This window comes from Zonotrichia albicollis, chromosome 13, assembly GCF_047830755.1.
Source record: "Zonotrichia albicollis isolate bZonAlb1 chromosome 13, bZonAlb1.hap1, whole genome shotgun sequence".
In the NCBI taxonomy this organism is placed as follows: Eukaryota; Metazoa; Chordata; class Aves; order Passeriformes; family Passerellidae; genus Zonotrichia; species Zonotrichia albicollis.
This window is the reverse complement of record NC_133831.1, coordinates 6,229,676-6,250,407: the sequence shown is the minus strand read 5'-3', so window position 1 is coordinate 6,250,407 and position 20,732 is coordinate 6,229,676. Positions and strand designations below refer to the sequence as shown.

At 37.2% G+C, this 20,732-nt stretch overlaps 1 protein-coding gene across 4 annotated transcripts in view; it reads left to right on the top strand.

Moving 5' to 3' along the window:
- WWOX (WW domain containing oxidoreductase) overlaps positions 1–20,732 on the top strand; it is a 474,241-nt gene that overhangs the window by 249,407 nt on the left and 204,102 nt on the right. The window contains exon 9 of one of the 4 annotated variants that reach the window (XM_074550822.1): positions 3,102–3,119. The exons of the other annotated variants lie outside the window; for them this stretch is intronic. Coding sequence (XP_074406923.1) covers positions 3,102–3,104 — 3 coding nt within the window. The 3' untranslated portion in view covers positions 3,105–3,119. Of the gene's footprint in view, positions 1–3,101; positions 3,120–20,732 lie in introns of those variants that run through there. 4 annotated transcript variants of the gene reach the window in all.

Sequence of the window (20,732 nt, the reverse complement as noted above, 5' to 3'; positions counted from 1 at the left end):
TTCTTTTGGTGTTATGTGTCCATCACAACAGGGTCCTTAGAAAAGCCCCTTCCAGAGCCCAAGGCAACAATGACAAATAAATAAACAGAATTTGTGTAGCAGTGGTGATGTTTGGGGTTCTGTGGCAGTGCAGGACACAGCTGCATGCGGTTCAAGAGCAGTGGCTGCCCAGTTTCCCTGCTCTGACAGGGGATGTTGGCTCCTGAAGGGAATGTGCTCAATTCCCAGCCATGTCAATGGGAGAGGCTTCACTGGTTTGAGTGGATCTGCAGGACATTATAACAGAAAATCAGTTTTATGCAGTGAGTAATCTTGTAATTTATTTTTTTTTTTCTGTAGCAATACCTGCAGGAATTGGAATTTGGCAGAGATCTGCTCAGGGAGAGTGGCAAAATCAAGTGACATTTGGCAAAATTTTGAGGTGTCATAGAAAGTGATGGAGGAACAGAGCTGGGAGGTGGAGCCAGTATTCCCTGAAGTAGAATGGATCACTAGTTTTTGTATAATATCAATGGTATCACATTTTATAAATGGAAGTAGCTGGAGGTGCTCAGAAGATTGCAGGTACTGGTCTTCAGTTATAATAAATGCTGAGAATGGAAGCACTTAAAGAGAGTCTATCATTATAAGAAGGGTTGAAAAATAAACACACAGTTTTATCCTGCCCTGAGTGTTCAGCTATCCAGCTAAAACTACAGAGCAGATGCTTTTCCTTTTCCAAGTACCTGAGCAGGAGAGATGAGATGGGGAAGCCAGCTCTGGTGGTGAGGAGAGCCCTGGGTACATAAAGAGTCTGTTCTTCTGGCTTTTTCTTTGATGGAATAATTTGCAGAGTGACTGATATTACCCCTACAAACCTACTAGCTAACTCAATTTCATCAACAATCAGTCACTTTGAATTAAAAAATCGAAACACACATGTACTGGATATAAGAATACATTATATGTGTGCTTAATGTCCGTTTGAATTTCATTTAAGAGTGTTATTAAGTCTCCATGCAAATAACTTCTAGTGACACAGCAGATAAGTGCAATGGAGAAGCATCTTCAATATACAATGGCATTAACAGATTTATCTTTGTGTATAGCACAGAGTTGGCCGGAGAAGTTGCTGAACAAATGAATTCTGTTTTTCTGCTTGTCACTGGATTGGTCTTTGCACGTCTGGATGAAAACCAAAATCAACAAATTACGAAGACAACAGTATTGCTTAGTTATTTCAACTTCAAACACAGGAAAAGCACATTTTGGAGTTTCCAGGGGCCGTTGAAATGTGTGTTTCTTTGACATTGTTTGCTGTTAAGCATGTTTGTGTTACAGAATTTAACAAATCAATCCAGTGCTGTTTGGCAAAAAAGTAGCAAAAGCTCCCAAACCATCAGTTTGTTTGGCTCAGAAGGATCTGTTGATGGAGATGACTGGCAAAGGCATTTAGTGTGTATTCACCAGAGTTCTTTTATAAATAGAGCTAACTCAAAAAGCTAAGAAATATACAAACCCATTTACTGGAAAATTTCTGGATTTAGAAATAATAATTGAGAAAATGTACTGGTGGTGCTGTATTAGATCAGGATGGGGGGGTTGAATGTTTTCTTCAGCTACTAAATAACCCATGTAACTTTGCACTCATCAATTTGTAAGTCTCTGCCTGTCTGTATTTCAGAAATTTGAAGTAAAATTACAATCAGTGTTCAAGGACTGATAATTTAAGCCAAAATGCAGTTGTGGTACCACTCCCCCGTGTGTTTGCTCAGCTTCATGCTGATGCAGGGCTTCTGATACTCACAAATCCATTCCCAGTGCTGTAGGAAAGTCACTGCAGTGAATTCCTCTTTCCCTCTTTTGCCCCTGTGCCATTTAAGGAGCTTGTGCCCCAGTTATTAATTTCTCCACTTGTCTTTCAAGCTTGAGTAGCCAACTCCAATATCTGAGAACGGCTACACAGGAGGTGTTATTCATTAGGACAGGTGGCTCGAGCATGGAATAATCACCACTGCAGATTTATTCCATGGAGGCACAGGCAGGGCTGCTCAGGCTCCCAGCACAGGTCAGGGAGGTGGCACGAGCCTTGAACAAGCCCTGGGTCAAACACCCTGGTCAGATTGTTCTCTGCAAGAGAGCTCAGGCCCTGCTAACATTGCTTGTGGTGTCTCTTATGTTTAAAGTGGGTGATATTTCACAAATAGAGTTTGTCCTGGCTGGGATGGCTCTGGGGTTAATAGCCTGGACAAGAATTTCCTGAAATGCATTAAAACAAATAAGTGAACTATCCAAAAACCACAGGCTTCAAACAAAGCAAAAAAGTGAAAAATGTGAGTGAAAAATGGAGTTCTTCAAACTTTCAAGGAATTTCTCCCTGGTACTGTTTTTCATGGGTATGGGACACAGATGGACACATACATATGACATTTGTATGTGTAAACATGTTTGTACATGTAAAATTACACAGCTTATGAAATTTGTACAAGTAAAATTTTTTTCACTGAGGAGAGGTGATACAGAGACAAGAGAGCAGGATGGTAGAAAACCCTACAACCACAGAATTGAGCTTCCCTTCACTCAATTGATCATAGAGGCTAAAAATAGTCTTAAAACCAAGTTGTAGAAAACCTTATTTTTATTCACTTTCCTATAAAATTTATATGTTTACAGATATATGTGTCTGTGTCCATGTATGCTGTCTGTACCCACAAACACACAATACTTTCCCATATGGTGTGCATATATTTATTTTAAGCAAGCAGTGTTGCATTAGTACAATAAATGACTGGTTGCAGGTAGATAACATAACTGGTTCACAGCAAAAGTGAAAATGTTGTTTTACATGTGCTATCACACAAAGTTTGCTGCTACAGAGCATTTGAAGCACAAGCTTCATTATTACTGGAGTGCACACAGTGTGTATAACCACCTCATAAATACAAGTGCACAATGGAAATTGCATGTGAGCTGCTATCTGGACTTGTTGTTTGTACCTTTTTTGGTAATCATAATGTTAAAATGCTTCTATTTCTCCTAGCCAGATTTTAGTAGATCATTAGTACTCTTATGGTAAGGTCAGGTCCAGTAGCTGTGATCAGATTTTTTTTTTTTTTTTTTAGTAATCTGCCTGAGCTTCCTCTTCTCCAGTAGTTTGGTGGATTTTTGGAGTATTTTTGGTGTTTACTTGAGCAGCACCTTTGGACTTGCAGGACATCTCTCCCTGCCAGAGCTCATTATCTCTTGCTCAAACTTGTGGTCCGTGTGAAAAGTCTTTTTTTGTTTTTTTGCCTGCTACTAACACCAAGATCCTGTCTTTGTGGTTTGTGGTAGGTGGACACTTTTTGACCTCATGAACTTTGCTGCTCTGTCCATGTGTGTGGGTTTTAACAGCCAGTACACTCTGGCAAAGCTGATGTCCTTCTGCAACAAAGCACAAAAGTCACAGTTCTTCCCCTGGCTGAACTACTGCTTTGCTTACAGTTTGGATGTTAAATTTGTTGTTTGGACAATAATTTGGAAACCTTAGAAACCTGTAGTGATTTATGTCTGAGTCAGTAGTTGATTTAAGATGCAAGAGTCAGGTGGTGAACTCATACGATGAACTTGGATGTTTTTACACAAACCTGTGGTGTGACAGATTCTTCCCATCCAAGTGCAAAGAGAACTGACTTCTGAGATAGCACTCCTGAGTAAATAAATAAATAAATAAATAAATAAATAAATAAAAGCACGAATAAATAAATAAATCCTTTAGTAGAAAACAAAAGCACTAAGAGAAGAAAGTAATAAAGTTAAATCACAGTAGTAAACACTCAGTAATACTGGATTTAATACATATTAAGCCATGTGATTCTGGCTTACTTATTGCTCTAAGTTACATTGCATGATCCTAATTCAGAATGCTGAATTCAGAATGCTCTCAGGCTGACAATTTTATATGCAAAGTATCATTTACCTATCTATTTGTCTGTATTACCCTGCTGAAAGCTCAGAGGAAAAAACTTAAAGGATGACTCCTCTGTTCATAATACTCTTTAGATTTGTTTTAAAATGGATATTTCAGTACTTTTGTGTACTTTCAGTATATTTTTCAATATACCTTTTCTCCTTGGCTGGGCTCAGGCACTGTAGTTCTTGGCATTGATATTTTGTAAGTGTCTTCTTTGTTTATTTTGCATGAAGGCAAATACAGCACCATTCCCTTACCTTTATGGTATTTCTAGTGTGTCTTTATTATTACATATAATAAGTGAAAGCACAGCTATGTTAAATTTTATCCAGCTGAACAGCAAGGTAAATATGTGGAGAAAAATTATCCTGTGTTTTCTAATTTTGAACTTCTTCCAGTATGTTCTGTGGCAATGAAGTTAATTCATTTACTTGGGTTGAGTTCAGTTACAGTGATAAGTGTTTTAATACTCAAGTGCATTTTTTTACACTGACATCTTAGTGAGATGCTCAGCTCTACAGAATGCTGATTGATCAGTTGTAAAAATGAAATAGTAAATCTTAATGTACTAAACTGAATTTATTACACTTTATATCTATTTCCAGGGAAAAGTAATTTAGATTACTTTTGATGCTTTACGTATTTACTGGGTGAAAACCTGGCTTACCATGTCCAGAGCAAAAGTCTTCTGAATGCCAGAGAACCATACCACCTTTGGGGTCAGAAGTCAAAAGTTTTTGACTTTTGGTGAACCATTTGAATGTAATTTATGGCTGAGCATGTTAATTTCTGCTCATAACACAATTTGTTTTGATGGAAGCTTGTAGGACTGCTTCAGTACAGAAGCTCTCCATGAGAGAATGGAGCTTATTACTTTCATTTTCTCTTTACTTTGAAATAAAATTTTCACATTTTGTCACAAATAATAATTTATTACAAAACAAATCAAAGTTTAAGAAAAATCAATTTTAAGAGAAATCCCATTGCCTGCATTGTTTGACCAGTATTTCTCAGATGTCAAAAGGAAGGGATGAACTCTCTGGTCTGAGAAACAACAAAAACATCAGTGTGATAAAACTGGCCATCCAGGAAAATTGTAAATCCCAAGCCTCATTGTTGGGGAATGTGGTTGGCACAGTCCTGAGGTCATGTGCCTTCATCCAGTCAAGGTTTAGCCCTTTATGAACATCTGAAATAGCAGGGATGGCACTGAACCATCCCCAGCCCAAGAAGAAAATAGAAATTGTTGTTTGTGCACAACCAAAAAGTGCCAAAATATTTTCCTAAAGATTTTAACATCATCTGTTTACCACTATTTATAGAAGAAAAACCACCCCAAAACCCTGTTTGCTTCTCTCTTTGAATCTTCTTTCACTTACTTATAACTTACAGGCTGTGTGGGTGGGTTCAGAGTTTGTAATAGTTTGCAGGTGTTTCTCACTGTTTTTCTTTCCTTTACTGTCTTTTTGTTTGTTTAAAGGAAATCACAGTGGTATGAGTTGAGTTGGAGCTTGCAAATGTAACAGAATGGTTTATCCTGGCAAGGTAGGAAGAAAGGACAAGGGAAGAGAAACAAGATGAAAATGGAATATAGGTTCAATTAATTAAGGATAGCGAGTAATTTTAATCTGAACTCAGCTATGCAATTCTAGGGAGAATAAGGTTGAAAACTTACATATGGGAAAATATTTTCTTAGGTAAGACCGAAGTTTTAGTTCCAAGATAAACCTAATTTTGACCTTAGTTTTGTGTGAAAATCTATTTTCTCCATCACATTTATTTTAGAGAAATGTGTCCAGTTGAGTTTGCCCAAATTTTATGCATATAAGTCAGTCTGATTTTGATCTGTGGGATGTTTTATTTTTTTTAAGATTGTATAGCCAAGATTCGTTGAGCTGATAAAGATAGTATTTTTATGACAAGTTTTTGTTTCTGTTAACTGTGAGCTTTCTGTATTCTAGTGATTATTTCCTATGAGTCAATTATGTTTGTAGGTGAGTCAATCAGTGTGTGTTCTTTCCATCTTAGAAATATTCCAGAACCTGAGTTTAATTCCAGGCCTCCAGTAATGTTAAGCCAGGGCCCCTTGTGGGACTGAGTTTCTCCAGCTTGGGTAGCAGAATTTGCAGCATCTTCCACCAGTTCTGTGTTGCAGTATTTCTACTTACAGATGTTTTTTACCCAGTTCCATTTTCAGTAGGTGATTTTTACTTTTTTATCCATTTATCAGTGCATCACTGTGACACTGCAGAGATGGGTTGGTTTTGGAAAAAACCCCACCACTGTAGTGGATACCCAAGTGAGGGTCTAAACCTTTCTTATATTTTCTCCCTCTTTTTCCTTTTTTATTTCCATTAACTCTTTGTGCTCCAGAGCACAACTGGATGTACTGGATTTGACTATTGCTCTGCACTAAGTCCCATCTGTGCTGCTCCTTGATTTAACAGGAGGGTTCACTTATGAGCAGGGCAAAGTATTTTTCCCATTTTGCAGCCCCATGAGTCAAATACATCCATGTTTCATGCTTTATCATGCTACATAAATAATCTTATCTATCCCTGCAGTATTTCTGTTAGCTACATCATTGCTAAATTTTGTAACAATATGCCCTTTGCAGTAAAATGTCACCAAAAAGTTATATACTGTAATAATTTTCATCTGTTTCATAAAGACAGACAATTTTTAAGATTCATGTTCATTTCATCATTGAAATCCAAGTCTTCATACATTAATTTATAATGAAACCTCATGCTCCCTTCTACATTGATCACTAATTTTCTGTCTCCTTGATATGTGTTAAAATAAACTATAGATATAAAGGGCACGTTATATGGCTGACACTGTTGAGTTAAATAGAACACACTTCCCTAACTCATCCCTGTGGTGTGGCCTTTGTTTCACAGGGAGAATCCTCAAAACCCAATTGTAAAAGATGGGCTGCTTTCAGCACACAGATGATCCAAAGTGTTCCCTGTTTCTGTCTCCAGATAACCTGAATAATGAATTTTCCAAGGGTGGCCTGCAGCCCATTCTGCATGCAGGCTGCAAAAAACCACGTTTTGAAGTTGCATATAAAAACATTGTGCTGCAGCTGAATATTTTTTCTGTGTGCCCTCCAGATCAAAATCAATGTTGAAAAAGAAAGGATGATACAGGTTAAGAACATAACATGAAAACCGAAGCAGGGGATGTGAACTGAGGTGTACCTCGTTTATTATCCTGCCTGACAACACTGAGCACCAGCTGCATTTACAAACAGCAGAGCTCCATCAGAGCCTCACGGGGAGATAATCTGTCCTGGAGCACTGGCTTGCATCTCTAACACAGTTACACACTGATTTAAGTCACAGAACAAGATGTTCAGTGTATTTCCAATTGTTTTCATTAACAATGATAAACCTATTGAGCTGACTGCTACACTTCAGTTTTACTGGGAAAATGTCACTGTTGTGAACCTTCCAAATAGTGGGTGACATTTTCTGCTCTGTGGCAGTCTAGGGGAAGGAGGAAAGGCCTGGTGCTCTTGGAATAGAAGGAATTATATATGAATATCACCCAGTGCAAATAGCAGTGGGGAAGAAGGTAAAGCTTCAGAGCTCCCCTGGTAAATTAATTTTCCCTAATTACGTTTCATGGCAGGAAACACAGATATTAGAAGTGCCTGTTGAAATAATACAGTATTTAAATTCTGATTAATCCATAGGTCAGGCAAGAACTGTTCAATACATGTCTCCAGAAGGAAAGCTCTGCTTTGCAGGCAAAAGGGACAACCATGCACACAAGTAGACAGATTGAGTAATTTCAAATGCTAGTTGAAATTTGGTGGCAGACAAGAGATAAGTTAAGCCAGTAGCTAAAAAATTACTGAAAGTGTGGAACATCATCACTAAGACATCTTCCAGAGATCTGAGGCAGAATGATTTATTAACTTAGTTTTCTTCCCTCCTCTGTCTTAGGAAGGCTGATTTTTTTTTTCTCCCTAGAAGCCCTTTGGTAAAAGCATAGCTGCAATTCACCAGCACAAATAATTATTGGTAATATGGGTACCATGAAAACATCTGTGTTCTCGTGGGGTCATAGTTCAGGCTAAAATAGGACTAGTTAGAAAACTGTTATTTTATTCAATTTTTGCCAATATAACTACTTGTCAAACATTTTAATTTCACTGTGCTTTCCTTTCTTAAGCCATGTTTCTTTTTGCTTTTCAATAACCCTGCCACCTCCTGCAAGGAGTCCCAGGAATGCTGAGATGCCCAATTGCTCATTCAGTTTCTGCCTGTGTAATATTTTATGCTCATTTCTTGACAAATGCTGCAATATTCCCTGTTGGTTGGAGTGTAGTGCTGAGGTCTGGGGTTCCCACAGACCATCCTGCTGGGGAAGGGATGTGCAATCCCAATGTGTAACTAGGAGGAGTTACAGCCTCTGGATTATACAGAATAGATGGGAAATACTCCCTCAATTTAGCCAGTAGCTCCTCATTCAAATCCCCCCAATTCAGGCTCTTGTTTTCCAGATGCACAGTAAGGAGACATCCCCCAGACAAATCCCAACAATATCTAAAAATAATTTCCAAGCCTTTGAAGTAAACATCCAAGTGCTTGATGTCATCAAAGGAGGGTTTCTTTGTCTGAGGTGCTCACACTATCCTTGTTGCAGAGCAAAAATCAAGTTCTTGGAGTTCTGAACTGTGCAAAGTTTTGGGCATTTGCAGCTGAGTTTAGTTTCCAGTTCTCTGTTCACATTAATTTAGAGTAATATCTAGCAGCAATATTATTGTAAAAAGGGATAATTATGAATCTTTCAAGGCTAGCTGTTTCTGGAAAACATGCCTTAGTCATATGTGAGTGATTGCCCTGGATACAGAACAAACTGGATAAAATGCAGTGATCTGTGTTATATAGCTTAAGTTTAGAAAATTGAATGCTCCCTTTCAGTCTAGTAATCTGGTGAGAAGGCATTTTATTTTCTGTGAGCCAATATAGGTTTTTTGCAGCACTGATTTTGTGCAGAATTCTTCTAAAGACACATTTCAAACTGCAAATCACTTTGGAACCAGAGTTCTGCTGCAAACACTTGAGTTTACAGTGCCTGATGTGACTTTTAAAAAGATGTAAGTAATGGATAAAGCAAAAGGATGAAGCAAAGAAAGCTAAATAGTTTGCTGTGACCTCTGGGTGACTCCACTGATGTAAATAAGTTTCTTGGGATTTACACCATTACAGATGAGAGCAGAGATTCCCCTTGGGGTATGGGAAGGAGCTCTGTGGGTTATTCTTGGGCTCCAGCAGGCCAAGGTTGGAGGGGAACAGCCACTGCACTGAGGAGAAAATATGCAGGGAGGAATTTCAGTGATAGGTAGATATGCAGGTCATTTCTCTGGTAGGAATGGTAGAAGTGTTTTGCTTGTTTCAGAGCTGAGAAGAAATTTCAGTCTTAAGTTTAAGCATATGGGGCTTGAAAAAAAATGCATCTCATCAGCTTTCATAGATGCTGATTAATGACCTAATTAAAGAGATATAGTTTTGATGTACTTAAACATTGCCTTCTTGCCCCATCCAATAGAGAAAATGCTCTGAAATTATGAAAGCATTTTCCTTTTCATTACAGAACACTGTTACACAAATTGGCACCTTCTACGAGGGTGAAATATTTTGCAAAAAAAACGACTTTGCAGCACCCAAATCCCCTCACTCAAGCACCTGTTGTGGAATCCACATGGAAAGGGTGAGAAAGGCTTTTAGGACTATTAAACTCTTAGAAAACTCTTGGAAATAATTATAAAAGGTGCTTCTTCAAAAAGACAGTGTCATTTTACTGATATGTACTTGGCATTGTAGATCAGCTGCACCCTGCTGCCTTGACTTTATAAGTTCACTGTTAATGGAACCTGCAATAGGAAGAATATAGGGCAGGGAAAATAAAGTTTATCTCTGGTGTTTTCATTTAATTCTGTGTATTTGTATATTTTAGCCCAGAAGTTGAATTTCCTCTCAGAATCGCATCTTGAAATGTATCTTTCTTCATATTGCACAGTTTGGAATATGTAAACAGGGAAACCTCTTTGACCTATATAAACTAGAAATTATATTTCAAAGATATTTAAATAATGTCTCAAACTGCCATCCATCTGCCCTTATTAATGAATGAACAGCCCAGAAATGATTTTCACTTCTGAGTATTTGAATAAATTGCTAAGCAGTTAAGATTACCTCCCATGTTGAGTACAGTGGCTTATTTTCTGTATGGTAATAAATGAAGGTGATTTAATCATAATCAGTAAATGACCTGCAAAATTTCATTTTGCAATGAAGCTTTTTTTAGCTTATTGAAATGTGAAAGTATGTTTAAAGTAGGTAAACCTTCCTCCTCACTGAAGGCTGCTTGAATGGGCTCAAATCTTCTCTGAGTCTCAGTTTAGAGATCTATTGACATCTAAGTTCTAAAACTACTTTAAAATGTGGGTTTTAATGTAAACAGTAAAAAAATGCCTTAGAAGCAGAAGTGTACACACACTTACTTCTTAATCTGATGGTCCCAGAGCTGACACCCTGGGGGACCAGTTCAGGGAGCAAAAATTCATGGTCTGCAACATGAACACTCTTTTTACAGGCTTGGAATTGCTTATTCTGACTAAAACTGGGTGGGGAGGGTGAGGAAGGAGTGGTGTGGCACTTGCACAAACGCCTGCTTTCAGAAGTGAGTGGTCATACCTGCCCATTTGAGCTAATCTTGAATTTCTGGCTGGGGTGAAATGTCTAGAGAGGGGCAACCTGCTGTCAATTGGCAGAGTGAAAGTTGTCTGTCAGATTCTGCCCCAGCTGGGTGGCAATTTTGGGTGGCAAAGGTGGTTTCTGCTCTGCCCTGGTGCAGTTCCAGCTGCACTCAGCCCTTGGGGCTGCAGGACACAGGCTCGCTAACCACAAGCATTTGCTTTCCTTATTTTACTGGGTTTTATGCTTCATAAGGGAGACATGAAACTGGCCAGTGACCTCCAAATATTTGCTATCCAGTTCTCCAGCTCTGTCAATATATTTGAGCTTTATTTTTTCAGCATTTCTGGTAGTGCAGCTCTGTTTCTTCCAGCCTGTGATTCCCCAAGGAGCCTGAGGCCATGTGCAGAAAATACATTCAAATAAAGATGGACAGTTACATTCTGGTTTTTGAACTGCAAATGCTACATGTAAGAGTTCAGAGATATTAAATTAATTGTTCTTGTTTTCTGGCACCATGGTACTCTCCCTCAGCCCAGCCCAGCGTGTGTAGTTATTTTAATAAAACATGATTGCAGCTTTTCAGCCTTTTGACTAACATGAAGTGTCATATTGGCTTAACAGCTGATGCATCTTCAGTCTGAAAAACATATTATCAGGAGGAATTGATTCAGATTTTAATGGGGCTTTTGCATCTCTGAGTTCTGCTCTCTTACAATCTTATTTTACTTTTATTTGGGTAGATCCTTTCAGTTCAGTAATTTAATCACCTAGTTTCTCTTAATTAAGGCATCTTAACCAATTTGATAGTTTATGAATTGTAAATCAGGAATGCTTAGGCAGAGCAGCTTTTTTGTTATCCTTATCAATAATAAGATGCTTAAGCTTTTGTGGCAATAACACGGCGTGCAGAGCTTTCCATTCCCCTCTGTCTCCTGTTAGCACTCCATATGGTAACATTTAAGTGTGTTTCTCAGGCAAAGACTGTTGTTGCTCACCAGACTGGTCCCTTCAGGTGCTGGTCTCCATCTGTGGATTAATTCACTTCCATCATTCTTGCCACTGATACTGGAAACAGCTGTTGTCTTTTCCTCGGTGGCACAGGGGTCAGGAGATGACCTTAATGAACGAGCCAGCAGGAACCTCCATCTACCAGTCTGTCTGTCTGCCTGGATAAACTGGCCAATGCTTCCTCACCCTCCTTCATCTAGGTTTTTGTCTTTTATCTTCATAGTTTGCTTTTTTTTCCCCTGATTGCTTTAATACAAATAATAAATGAACACCACCAATGGAAAGTTTATTGTGTTTGTGACTATAAGTTAGTGGTAACGTTTGTGTTCAAACTCTCATCTTCAATTGTGATGTTCAAATTTTGGTTTTTTTTGTACAATCACTCTTGCTTACTTAAGTTACACCTTCACTTGTTTTGTAACCAGGAGAAAAAAATTCAAAACAATCGTAAGCGCGAGCACTTCACTTTAAAATAGATTCAAGATATTGCTGGGTGGAATATATCCTTTTGTTGCTGCCCTACAAATTCTAAGGTCAAACACTGAATTTATCACTCTGTTCTTGCTTGGGAAAAAGTGCTGTGAAATGAAAATTCTGACTGTTTAAGGATCTGATCCTCCTTGTGCTTTATGGCATGAGAGGTTCGTTGGTAACCTGCTCTCCTTGCCACAAGGAAGCCGTGGCCTTGATTTCTTGACAAATGCTGCAATATTCAACAGGATGTCAGAGCCTGAACTTCCTTTGTACCTGGGAAATGTTGGAATATTCTTGCTCAGTAGAGCTGTCTGAAAAACCTGACCTGAGAAAATGTCTCGTTGAATGTTTGCAGACAGGCTGTGGTATTCTTAAGAATCACGTGTATGAGGGGTTTGGTTGTTTTGGTTTTTGGCTTTGGTGCAGTTTAGCCAAAAAAAATTATTGTTAAGTAGTAAGAGCGTGCCCACCATCCAATGATACTCTACTGTTGTCAGTCATTCTACATAATTTACTTTTAATCTGGACTAATTGTTCTAAAACCAGTCAGGCTCTGATGAGTTGTTTTACACCACTGAAGATTGATGGAGGAACTTTGGGTAGAATAAGATCCAAAGACTGGATGTTGGAGTTGCACAAATTCAACTTGAAAATAGGATGGATTTTTATAATAGGAAGGTTAGTACCTCTTGGAAAAAAAATATATTTGTGGCAAATTTGGAAAATTTATGTTACATTTTCCATTGCTTGAACCTTTAACATTTCTATATGAAATGCAATAAAAACAGTCCCCATTAGCAAATAAAAAGTTCTGAATTTTATATAGGAATTATTATCTGGAATTCAGTGTGATTGGACGATTCCGGGTAACTACTTTTTCTGAAAAACAGATCCATCATTAATTTGACTTCTTACATTTTAAAATCTAAAGGTAAAGTAATATACATTTAATAGAGTATAGATTTCTGTCTCTCTCTCTTCTTCATCATTGCTGTCTTTTTTTCTTTTCTGGATAGCCCAGGCAAACAGCACACATCACTGACTGCAGGAGTGTTTTTAAACAGACTAATTGAAATTTAGATGTAGTGAGATGTAGATTGCGATCCATAAAAAAATCAAATCCTAGTTCTTTGTTGATTCATGAACTGCATTTTTTTTCCCTTTAAAGGGGACTGAGCTTGCCTACCTGAGCTGTAGGTAAATAATGTAAGGGCAGTTTGTAAGGGAGAAGGAGGATGTGGAAACAGCCACAGAGCAGCTGCTTGTGATGGAACAGAAAAAAATTTTAAAAAAGAAATTATGATTAAGGTGCAGTGTTATGTTATGTACAAATTCTGTAAGATTTACAGCCAAAATAAATGATTTTTTTATTATTACAGCAGTGTGATCCTTCATGAGATTCTTTGTGCTATTAAAACACATTTTTAAGGGGGATATCCCTTCTGCAGCTCTGCCCTGAACCTGGCACTATAAGCTTATCTTTAAATTTATATAGATTGAGAGATATATATTTAAATTTCTGTTCCTCTTAAGGGTAAATAAATATATTAAAATAAGCTATGGCTTGTATAGTACAGTATAACAATGATAAATGATGTTGTGTGTAATTTTTCTACTATTAACATAAAGTAATATAAACTGAAGGACACTAGTCTATTGAGAGAGTTAGTAGCTAATGTTCCATATCAGATGTGGACAATGTCAGGACTGAATACAGATTAGGCAGTGTCCTTTTCTCCCCAGGGGAATTAAACTTTGAGACACCACTGGCTGCCAATGGTTTTACTGCATTTTGTTGGTGCCTGTGGTGCCTTTCTTGGTCTATTAATTCAGAAGCTGTAAATGACAATGTGAGCAAAAAAAGCTTTTCCAGTGGGATGCATTTCATTTATGTATTCTTGGATCTACAATACCTTTTCAATCTGTTTTGTCACAATAACTGTTTAAAAAAATGGGTAGATTATCTGTGCTTTTGCATGAACCTTACCAGGATATTTTTCTTCTCTATTTCCTTTTTCTTATCCAGAAAAAACAAATTGATATATTAGGGAGACAAAATAACCTGGGAACTTTAAATATTGAAATGTATTTTCCGTGCCTCCTCATTTTTAATGATTTATTTAAAAATATGATGTATTGTGTTACACCAAGGAAACTCTGAAAAATATACACAAATCTCAAATATACAGCGTGTTTAATTAGTAAGTATTCAGGTTAAAATTCCTTAGAATTTACTAATTGTAAGAGTTTTCATGCATGTATTTTAGTTATTGCACATTTAAATGAGTTTATAATCAGTAATATGATTTCAAAACAAGATTTAGTTTTAAGGGCTTTCTAATTGAAAACCATTTACTTTCTGAGAATATTATCTCTAACAGGATGGAGGCTGTCAGCAGCTGTGGTGAAGGTGGGGGGGTGTGTAGACATTTGCACAGGTAAAAATAGGAATATTGGAAACAGGTTTGGAAATAGGTTTTTGCAGCAAGAGCTAGAAGGTAATTAGATATCATATTTATTATACAAAAAGCATGATGTTGAAGTCAGTAAAATCTGCACATGAATTAGATTTTTAAAAATTCTAAATTTCATTAAAACTAAAGTTGTCAACGCAACACGTTTGCAAAATTGTCTTTTACAACACCATGTTTCCTTTCTCTTAGGAAAAAATAAATTGATATTGTGGCATTTCACAGTTAACATGGGAATACTATTTAGGTATTTATCACCTCCCAGTCCTAAGTTCCTATGAAGCAGAAGCTGAGGTTTCTTCTATTGACGTGCACATTGTTATTCTTCGGGTGATCTTTGATATGATACGTTTGTCATGGTTCATAAATTTTATTGTTGCACTAAAAACAGAGTTAGAATATCCTCAATGCAATTATAAAAATGTATTAAAACTGAGAAGGATAAAAATATGGTGCAAGATGGGCTTTTAATGATTGTATAAATGTTCAGTGTTCCATGGGAAAAAACTGAGCTTTTCAACATGGGCATAACAGTGAAATGTGAAGTGTAGGGCCAAATTTTTTGCTCCTAGAATTTTGTGGGTTTTCAACATATAGAAATGATGTTTTAATTTCTACTTGAAAAGCTGGAAATGTCAAGGCTTTGAGCTGCAGAAGAAAAGTTCATGCCTCCCCCTTTGGTTGGCAATGATATGAGGATATATCTCCCTTTTCTGTCTTTGAGAGGCTGGGAATCATCTGGAATAATACAGTTTGCTTGTTCCTGAGTTTGGTGTGGGTGGGAAATAAACATCACTGTGGGTGCACCACCCAGCGTGGTGTCCTTGAGAAGGGGCAGCAGAGGGCAGACCCTGCTGGGAGGATTTTCTGCTCTCTCTGCTGAATGGTGTGCATGAGTACCCAGAGCCTCTTTCCAACACAAAGTGAGGGGAAGGGAAACAAAACAGGGCTGTGAAAAATTGAAATGCTTGCTCTGACCTGACTATGACAATTTTGGGAGGTGTTTTATGTGGTGATAGAGTTGCAGAGATCTACCCTCACTAATACATGGTGCAAGAGACTCTTCTATTATACCTGATGACACCCACGACGCTGTAGTACATTATTCATTCAGGGCCCTTTTTGAAAAGGTCTTATGTCCTATATAAAACAGGCTATTATGTGATGCATACGTAAAAGAGGATGGATGTGACATTCCTCTCAAACTGTACAAACCCTTTTATCTGGTACCACCAAATACATGTTAAGCATTATTTTTGCCAGTAAAAGAATTTGAATTTAAAATTCAAAGTGCGCTAAGCATGTGGTTTCTTAACAGATGCTTGTTTTCAAAATGTAGGAGATTTATTGGGAAAGTATAGATTGAGATATTTGGAAAGATTTAACAACATCATAAAATATTTTTCCTTTAATTAAGTTTTCATTTCTCTTTTTATTATGCTTTGGGTACTTTTTGCCAGCACTTCTCTATTTTCTGCTGCATATTCTATCCACTGTGCTGTGTCTTGTGTTGGGCACTGTCTCTGTAGTTGTTGCTGATGCAGAGTTCTCATTTATTTACATTTAAACTTCAATTACCTGAATATAATGCTTGTCAATAATATCCAATACAGAGAAGTTGAATATATCCCCAGTAAGTTATACTAAATCATGTGATTTTCTACCATTTACTGCTTTCTTCATACAATTCTTCCTTGTGCTTTTGTGCAATATTGAATGGTGTGCAAAGTTTTCTTGTCCTCTTAATGTTGTTTTCTTCTTAGAAAGCATTTCAGTCTCTCCCTCCCTCTGAATATGGACAGTACATTTTCTGGGTGTTCAAGAACTTAACTTTGCCTTTTTTCTTGGCACTTTTCTCAAAAAGGATGTGTAAATATTTTTTCTACGCATACCTGACTATAATTTTTATCATAGATAAAACCTACAAATTTTGTGATAGTAAAAACTTTCCAGTAAAGGCAGTGCACATGTTTTATGTAATGTTAGAAGAGTGTAATTCAGTAATGTTGATGGAAGTTGATGTGATTTGGAGGTGTTTCTTTATAAGCATTAAACAAAATGACATCAAGCCAAACAAAGCCTTGCATTTTTAATTGCTAACTTTTCCCCATTCCCCGCGTAAGTGGTGATGCATGAAAAAGCAGCATAAAATATGACAGAAGCAGAGTTCTTTATGGGTATGTAGCTGTAAGAACAAAAGGAAGCTGTGTGAAGTGTGTGTAAGTACAAGGTGGAGTATTTGTGGTAAATCAAAGGCTTGGTTGGGGAGAGGCTGAGGTAACAGACACTGCAATGTGTAAAACCATAAATGCCTGTTTAGTTCATCCAGGATAAGACACTTTTGATCTTGTCCTCTGTTCTATGTTCTTGCATGCATTCCCTTTTGGGACTGCTCCTCCAGTGTTTAAAAATCTGTTGTTCTTCACCCCCACTAACTATGAAGCCTGACTTTTGAACAAGAGCTCAATTGCAGGCTTCCAGAAAATAGAAACAATTTTAGTTATAAATACATAAATCTTCTGTTGAGAATGCTTTCCTGGGTTTGGAAGCCCTAGTAGTAGCTTTCTTGCTTATTTTTGAAAGAATAAAAGCAGCTAAATCAGCTTACAGCTGTAATTTTCAATTGGAGATCCAGTGAAGATGGAGCAATAGGATTCATGACCTATGGAACAAAAACCCCAACGAATTAAAATGTGGATCAGAAAAGTGAAGAAGTACATAGCAGAGGTTAGTGAAATATATCCAAGTGTACACTCAAAGAGACAGAACTGTGAAAATTCCTTCCTGAGCAGTGGGTGAGGTGTGAGTCTCACAAACATCAGCATTGCACCACTGAGGTGCAAGAACCCTCCTTGTGCAGCCCATAAAAACGGTCACTAAGGACTCACAAAATTATCAGTGGCTCCTTATCAGTGCTAAGCATCCTAACCCCCACTTTCCTCCTGACTTGAAGGTATTTAGCAAAGTATTAATCACTTTCCTGGAGCAGGACTTAAAACTTGAGCACTAAGTGGCTGCCAAATAAAGTTGCTGCGACATTACCAATCTCATTGCACAGTTAATTGAGCTGCATTGCATTGATTTTTGAGTGTTTATCTGTGTTGTCAAGGTATTTACATAAGTAATGCAGGCTGTGTTAAAGGCTTTATGCAAAGCTGCCAGAATTCTCAGCCCCTCCTCTATGTATTTGCTTCTGAACGTGTTGCTCCCTCAATAATAAATTCTGAGGGCTGACAGTGTCTAAGTCTGCTGCTCCTTTGCCCTCAATTTCAGTGAGATGGGCCATTGAAAACTCATTACAAGCTGTTTAGACTCTGACTTTGACTTTTGCTCAGCAGTGAACAAAATTAACAGCTCTTGGAGGTAGCAAAAGAGGCACTGAGCCAAAAAAAAAAAAAAGATGAGAGAAGACATTCAATATTATCTCTATTAGTCATGCAAACAAGCTTAAGTCCAAAGTACATGTGTTCTGCACATGGCTGTAATTGTGCAGCCTTTGGTGCTGCCATCCTTTCTCCCACCTTTTAATACTGTGCAAAGAGTTTCACCTGCATGGCACATACACACCCTGGAATGTGCTTGCATGCCAAGCAGCAAGACTCTGAGTGCAGCAGAATTGCTTCATAAATTTAACTATCACTTTCAAAATTCTATTTTTTTTTTTTCTAATTTAGTGCTTGATAGTTTTTTATGTGATAATTTTAAAACACTGTTTATAGCAAAAGTTACCTTGATAGGTAAAATATTCAGGAAAAAAGGTCTGTGTATATCAAGGTATTTATCAGTAAGCAGTCAATACTAAAATTGCTTTTTAAAGCAAGTTACTTGTTTACACTCAAAATAAACCTTTTGACTCTTTTCTGATGAAAATTAAATTCCTTTAAAATGACAAAAGTATTTATTATCTGCCTTATAATGTCAGTCCACTTACTTCTAAGCAAGTGACAGAGAATTATTTTTTATAGTATAGAATTTGATGATGAATTTTAGGTCCTGCTCACATTAATCACTAGACATTTATGACACATTATGCTAATAGTAATGATGTTTCCTCCTGATCCCACTTTGCCTTTTTTTAAAACTCTTTTTATGTTATTTTGTGAGAATTATATTGGCAACCAAGTAACATTTGAAATAGATGCAGTAAAAACTTTAGGAAAGAAGTGAGTCAAACAATTCAGAATACAAAGTTCTGTTTAACTGGTGCCCTATGGTTCCAAGCTGATGAGCAGTTGAGAGAAAGGCATTATATATACTAGAAAATAGTGAAAATTAATGGGGACTTTATGTACCAAGTTAAGCTTCACTCACATGCTACATTTGTTTTAAATACAGTTGCTTTCTTCTCCCAGTTTTCCAGGTTGAGCAACTAAAGTGAATCCTGACCAAGCACCTTTTTAGTGTGGTCAGAAAGTCAGTTCTAAGAAAGAGGCTGGAATTTGAAACCTTCAAAGTTTCCAGTTGTGTTTTTCTGATCCTTACACCACAGAAAATTTGACCTTCATATCAGATAAAGTTAAAAATAAAATAATGGAATTTTTTTTTCCTGTTTATCTGTCATTATTTCATTTAGTTTGGTATCCATTTGCTGTATCCTGTGATAACTGCACATACTTTAATTCCAGTGTAATCACAACTCCTGGCACTCGTTATGATAGCACTGCTGGCTATTGTTTCTTTGGGTTTTTTGCCCTTTTTGTTTTGGGCTGTTTTGTTAAATAGTAGTGATGACTTTATTTTGCTGGCCTTCCAGAAATGTACTCTGCATTCTTGATCTTGCTTCCAAACTGCAGCATTTTTGTGCTGCAAAGTCCCTACCTCACAAGTGCTCCAACCCTTTGCATTGCACTTTACATCCATTAGTGTAGGGAGTAAAAAGTTGCCATTGAAAAAAAAAGAAAAAAGAGATACAGAAAAGGCTTCTGTCAAAGAGGTATTTTAAAGTAAAGCCTAAATATTTCAAGTATTATTCTGGTTTTATCAGTCAGTATTTGTGCATACAGGCTCTGTATTTTATATCTCTCTTTCATGACTTTGTTTTCCTTTCTCAGTGCATCTCAAGGTGTGGAGCTGGTGAAGGTCAGGCAGGAAACAGATTAGCAGCATCTTGTACCACAATGTCACAATACTTAAAAGTGTTTACAGTGCCCACTGACACACAATGAATTTAGGACTGGCAGACTGAAGCAGAAATAAAACTATTCTTATTCTTCCAAAGCTGAACAGGGGCCTCGGTGGTTTATGGTTGTTTTAAGGTCCATTAATCCTTGAATCATGAGGCCGTGTAAAAAGTGACAGCTTTAACATTCAGTCCCTGGGTTTATTTAAAATGTTTTTACTTCAACACTGTTTCTAATTAATAACAGTGACTATATTACCTGATTTAAATGTATCAAATACCGGGGATGTGGATTTACATTCCTTCCTAGGACATTTTATCATTTCCAGCAGCAATGTGCAGCCTGAATTGAACAGTGCCAACGCTTCCCAGGGAAGAGCTTACTCTAACAGAGAGAAAATCAGATACTGGACTTTAATGTCTTTTACTCCTTCTATTTATGGATTTATTTGGGGGTCTGGGTAGAAGGAATATGGCTTAGGAGCCAAATGACAGAGCAATAACAGAATGTGTGTGTGCTCATACAGAATATCTTCAGGCTCAAGTTTTCTTCCAGGGTTTTCCTTTCAAGCTGATCCCTGAAATGCAAATCCCCAGAAGAAAACAGCTAGGAAAGCTCTGTGCAAAATAATACATAGAAAACTAAATTGAACTGACTGATTTTATAGCAAATGTGTTCTTTAATGCAAACTGATAGGAATACTTTTTGATAAAAATTTAGGAAAAGGGCCATGTAATAACATCAGGATATAAATTACTGGAATCCACTGGCTTCTCTTTGACCTGTGGTTAGAATCAACAGAACAATGTTGATAAAAGTTTTAGGTTTATCTGGTCATCATTATTCTTCAAAAATACCAGCTTATGTGTCATATTGTAAAAGTAGATATTTTCTGTGTACCAGAATCACTCTATCAGTGTTCTGCCCCCAAACAGATGTTCACAGGGACAGATATGTAGGCTTAACCAGAAAATATTTTTAAAATAATCATTTGAAGGCTCTAAACTAAGCA